The 6,060-nt window shown below is 42.2% G+C and overlaps 1 protein-coding gene across 1 annotated transcript; it reads right to left on the minus strand.

The window, feature by feature from the left end:
* Positions 1 to 1,107: 1,107 nt before the first annotated feature.
* Positions 1,108 to 5,801, minus strand: pim3 (Pim-3 proto-oncogene, serine/threonine kinase). Its single transcript, XM_079653181.1, has 6 exons — positions 5,260 to 5,801; positions 4,968 to 5,077; positions 4,782 to 4,832; positions 4,289 to 4,652; positions 3,209 to 3,385; positions 1,108 to 2,866 (listed from the first exon to the last, which is right to left on the minus strand). The coding sequence occupies exons 1-6, from the start codon at positions 5,345 to 5,347 to the stop codon at positions 2,658 to 2,660; spliced, it is 999 nt and encodes a 332-aa protein (XP_079509307.1). The 5' UTR covers positions 5,348 to 5,801; the 3' UTR covers positions 1,108 to 2,657.
* Positions 5,802 to 6,060: the final 259 nt, after the last annotated feature.

Consider the following 6,060-nt stretch of genomic DNA (forward strand, 5'->3'; position numbering starts at 1 on the left):
GATTTAAGGGCCAGCTGTCTTATGAAGTATTCAATCCATATGTCTACATTCCAGTCAGATTGGAAGCAGCCAGTGAAGAATATTTTGACATGTGTAAAATAATCTTACGGTTTTTTTTGCAACAGGATAACAGATTTAAAATGAAATTCAAAGGTTTTTTATTTTGAATGCTCTTTTTGGAGTGGAAGTTAAGAAAATATATCTTGATGAATATGTGGAGATTTTTTTTGGGATATGGATTAGATTTTTTTCAGTAATTGTTTTATTCCTTTGTTGTTCTCTCTGTTTTCGTCGTCCTTTGGCCCATTTTGGACACTACCTTTAACTCTAACATGCTTTGCTTTGTGTTTTGTTGTTTCCTTCTCAGATATGCCATGAATAAAAGCATCAATCAATTAATTATTAGGCGTGATGTATAAAAAGCATAACTCTCATGGAGGTTTTGGTTACTTCCATCCTCCAAAAATCCTTTATGTCTGTCTATCTTGTAGAAATAAAACATTTAAAGGCTACCAATCCTGATATAGATTATATATAACAGGTAAAAGCAAATTGCAAAAACACACCAGAGGGGGCAGCACTTTCCCAGAAACCACAAAAAACACTTACTCCAGCTTCCTCGAAACCCTTCACACACACTATAGATATACACACACACCATGCCATCAGCCTGTTACTCATACTTTCCTGCATCACAATAACAGACCATGTTATTGTATTGTTGGTAGGCAAGCAAGAGGCTTGAAATGGAAAATAAATCCTTTATATTGAAATGTCTTCATGTGTGTAAAAGTGTGTGATGATGCATGACATCCCCAATCTCTCTTTCTTTTGTCTTTGCCAGCATCTCCCCCCCACCCCCAGCTGTCTCTTATCAGCCTTGTGCTTACTGCAGGTTGTCCTCCAGCTAAAGGCTATTACTACAGGCAGTCTAAATGAACCAAGGGCTTTATTGGACATGTGTACTTGTCTCGAGGGAGTGCTGTCGTACCCGTAGGTGAAAAAAATAAGCTGTATTTTGCTATAGTATTCGTGGTTTTTACTAAATGTTCAGGTTTAAAACTCATGTACAACACCATGTTCAAAATGAGCAAGACACCAGACGTATTTCTGTACATAAAAATGGGAGTTTAATTGAAACTTTTGTATAAAAAAAATAGCAATATCCATCCTTAACAGCCATGAGTCACAGCTAAAGTGAAAGGTCTCCGATATGAGGCTGTGACGACTACTGTTCCACCCGGTGTTCATCTTTCCATAGAACTCAAAATTAATCTTGACAGTACAGAAAGCAGATGATATCTCTGATGATTAGCCATTCAACATTACCAACAGTCTTTTCTTTTTTAAAGTAGTTAAATAACATTCAAATGCTCGGTTTCAAATTTAAGTAAACTTGTTTTATTCTGCTTTACATCGACAACTGCTTCAGTGCATCCTCCACATCTAAAAAAACTAAAACCCATGTCGAAATGTAAAAATAAGTTATAGGAATGCAAAACAGGGGCAAAGTAGCATATGTAAAATTTAGAGGGGGTTTTAAGCATAGACAATAAATAAATAAATAACCACAGAGTGTGGAATGTCTACATGTTTACAAATAAATTAAATGCAAACGGGGAGGAAAAATAATGTACACACAAAAAGAGAAAAAAAAATACACTGTACAATATTTGAAAAAAGAAAAATACATAATTGAGACCATGAATATTGCATTGATTGTGCATTTCACACCCCAAAACCCTGAGGGAGGCCAGGGGCGGGGCCACGTAGTGTCAAGCAGTGAGATGGCGGGAAGCAAAAAGAAAAGTCAAGAGGGCCGCACACCCCATAACAGGCATGGTGGGGAGAGGGGGAGAAAAAGGTGGAGGGTGTGTGTAGACATTCAGAAAAGACAGGATCCAGTTTCCAAACACCTGTTCAGGCTATTGAGTGAGTGAGCAGCGTTAAAGAGAGCGACAAAGAGTTGAGTTTTTCAAGTATTCCATTGTCAGGGGGAGCCCTCACCTCTTTCTCTCCGAGCTAATGCTATCTTTGCCTCAAGGCTGGTCGTCTCACAGTGATGGAGAAGAGGGAAAAAGAAGCCCCTCCTCCCATCAGAGCACAGGCAACGTAGCCACCGGGCCATGGGGCAAAAACAAAAAGTTGTTGTCAAACCGCCCCCCCCCCCCCAAACACACACACAGAAAAGCAGCTTTCGAAAAAAAGGCACTACAAAATCAAAACATTTAAATAAAAATGATTTTTCTCCAAGCTCTATGAGAGCAGCCATGTCTGAATAGGAGGGCCTTGCCAGCTGCAAACCCAGCCTAGTAACAAAACGAGTAAAATAAAGTTAAAAACGGGGAAGGGGAAAATAAATAGTGCTGGTAAGACCGCCCATACTGAATTTTTTTTCCCTATTAGGAAACAATAATCAACTGAATGAAGAATAAAAAGAGGGGATGGGGGAAAATAAGATTAGGAAGAACAAATAGTAATAAATTAAAAAATTCCCGACAAAAGAGGAACATTAAAGTACATTTTTCTCGCCGGAGCAGCGGTGTCAGACCCACTGATGGGCTACAGGCTGCCGGCCTTAAGTCCATTTCATCAAACCCCTTCCGTCCTAACCCCCTTCTTTCCCCACAAAGTCTTTCAGTCCAACAGAGCCCCCCTCAGAGGCTCTCCTTGCTCGAGCTTGTGCTTGACGAAGAGTCTGTGTTGATGGTCCTGAGGCGGATCTCCCCGGCGACAGGCTCCTCTTGTGACTCGGGAGATTCTGCCGTCGTTGTGGTCCTCATCCAGGGATGGTCGCAAATCTGCTCCAGGGTGGGCCGGTCTGAGGGCCGCAGGGCCAGGCACCATTTGATCATCTGCTGGCACTCTGGTGGAGGAGATAGAAAGAGTGATGAGGATGAGGATTTTCTTTCATTAGGCAGCACTGCATCTGACTCAATGTGTATGGATCAATGATATCCTAGTGTGTAGGAAGCACAGACAGCCAATAGAATGATCACATCATCTTTTACTGTACTAGGGCTGTTGCACAAAATGATAACATCTATTATATTTATCATTCATATATCTGTCTACCATTTTGTTTGTGAGGTATTCCACTGATGTAAAGGGCAAAACTATGAGGTGGATTTTGGGCTGTACCACTCACGGTGGCTAGGGGGCGACAGAGTCAGTGTGTGTGTGTTTTGTGTTGTTATGGTTGACTTACCGGCTGAAACTCTTCTCCTGAAGTACAGTCTCCCTCTGAGGATCTCCTCGTCCTGCTCAAAGGGGATGTCTCCACACACCATGTCGTACAGCAGCACGCCTAGCGACCATACCGTCGCCGAGCGGCCATGGTATCTATGGAAGCGGATCCACTCTGGTGGGCTGTATACTCTGGTACCTAAAGAAAAAGAGGAGAAGAAAAAGTAGGGAGGTGAGTGATGTTATATAGTATGAAGCAGTACAACAAACACAAGAAGGCTCGTTTTTTTAAAGTTTGTGTGATATAATGAGAATATATAAGGCCTCAGTGCTCAAAATATAGGAACAGCAGATACATTTAATAAATAAAAAGTCCCAAAAAGATTGCATAATAGTAGTAATGCTTCCCTACTTCCTTATACCACTATAGTGACGTGCCTGCATATACTCTCTCCCTCACTCCCTGTTTTCTCTCCCTCCCCCTCCCTTGTGGAAGGAGGAACTTGGATAACAAAAAAAAGGCAACGCGAGCCCATCACGTGAACCACGACTCGGGTTTCACAACAAACAGATGTTACGTGGCACTGACCTAATATCCACAAACTGTGACTCTAGCTAGCTTAAATAACAAAATAACGAAACCTCACCACCATCTCAAATGAGGATCAATCATGATATATATATATATATATATATATATATATATATATATATATATATATATATATATATATATATATATATATATATATATATATATATATATATATATATATATATACACACACACATTAAAAAAAACGGCCAATAAGATGTATACACTAAGTCATACCTATCAATCCATAACATCACTACTAAAACACTGGATGCTTTTTAATTTGGCATCATTGGTTGTGATTATGATAAGACCCTAGGCAAGGAAAACCCTCGACCAAAAACAGACCACTGCGTCACACACTCGTGAACGCCTCCATATCTGAATATAGCTCAGCGGAGCATCAAGGGCAAACACTACCCAGCCCACACGGATATGTCTTCAAAACACCTAATTATAAATGCTTATAATACCAATGAACGCAAAAGGAGGAATGGGGTTGCTTACCATCAAAATCAGTGTAGACTGTGTCCTTGAGAATCGCCCCTGAGCCAAAGTCAATAAGCTTCAGCTCCCCGGTGCGCAGATCAACAAGCAGGTTTTCATCCTTGATGTCTCTGTGAACCACACCGCAGCTGTAGCAGTGTCTGACCGCCTCCAAAACCTGGCGGAAAAAGCCCCGAGCGGTGTCCTCGTCCAGGGCTCCCTTTTCGGTGATGAAGTCGAAAAGGTCCTTGACGAGCTCCGGCCTCTCCATGACGATCAGCCAGCCGTCCGCGCGCTCGTAATAGTCCAGCATTTTGATAACTCCGCGAAACGACGAGCTGACCTTCTTTAGCAGCAGGATCTCTAGAGGCACCATAGCACCGTTCTGTAATAAAATGAGGAATAATTAGATGGCCATTCTCCCTTTGAATAAAAAACAAAAAAAAACACAAAACCCCCACCATGCAGCAGGCAGGGGGGGAAACCAAAACAAACCACAGGAATGACTACTTACAATTGTGCCCCACTCGGTCACCCTCTCCTTTGCAACATGTTTCACAGCAACCTGAAATAAAACAGATGAAATATAAGCAATTGTTTGATTTATTGTGGGGGGAAAGCATTGTATTTTGATCAAAGGACGCCCCGACTCTCATGGCAGCGGCACATGCAGCATCAAAACATAGATCCCGATCCTTACCGGTGTGCCATCAGAGATCCGGCTGCCGGCGTACACCGTCCCGAACCCTCCACTGCCCAACACCGAGCCCACCTGGTAAACCTTCTCGAAGGACTCCTTTTCCACTTTAACTGCAAATTAAAATAAATATTGTTAAGGTAAGTGCGACATTTTCACAACAAACCACCGCGTAGTGCGAGGTTTAAGTTGATAGTGTCCATTAACTAGCTTGCAAGGGTAGTATTAGGGTTAATAGGCTTCTTAAATAACTTTTCAATCAAATACAGGAGGTGGAAAAAAAGAAGTAACGTACCTGGCTGAAGCTGTATTTTCACTGGTAGATGGTCCATACTCGAAGGGTTGCAAATGTGCGAAAATGAACCAAACTTTGACAACAACATATTCACGCTGAAAAGCCGGCGTAGAGTATTCTTATTCAGCAGCTGAGAGTCCTAATAACCGATGTAGTCACACGAGAGAAATGCAGGTTCAGTAGAAATGGTGGTGCGGACCGTCTTGGTTTCAAGTGAATAGTATATATCCAGCCCAGCAGTGTATTAACTCCGCCGCACCGCACCCGGTAGAGTGGTCTCACGACCGTGGAGCCGTGCACCGATTCCCGAAAAGAGGCATTAAATCTGACTTCTGTGTCTTGACCGAAGCAAAAACAAACGAAAACTGCCCCCTGAAGTGATCAAAAAAGCCCGTGCACTCCGATGTGTATGGTAGCCGTATGGAGAGTGCGTTTAAAGGGCCTCCGCAGTGTGTTGTTATCCTGAAGAGTGGCTGCTGTCTGAGCTTTGGCGCGGTCTCCCAGAGCCAATATTTTGACGCGAGGTGGGATTCTGATATCCCTCCGCCTCCAATACAAGTCGACACGTTCGCTTAATTACAGCTCAAAACCGCCCCCTTTCATTAGATAAAACAAGACATGAAACCACTTAATACATGTTGTGATTTTAAAATCCTTTTGTTGGATTTTTGTATCAAAATAATCATTTTTATATTGCACTACTTTCTCATAGTACGAGACGCCCCTGAATACCTTGTCTGGAAGCTTTGCGCTGTGTTCACTATCGACTCGGGGGCACGACCAATAAGAAGCCGTATATAA

This window comes from Notothenia rossii (assembly GCF_949606895.1).
Source record: "Notothenia rossii genome assembly, chromosome: 10".
Classification (NCBI taxonomy): domain Eukaryota; kingdom Metazoa; phylum Chordata; class Actinopteri; order Perciformes; family Nototheniidae; genus Notothenia; species Notothenia rossii.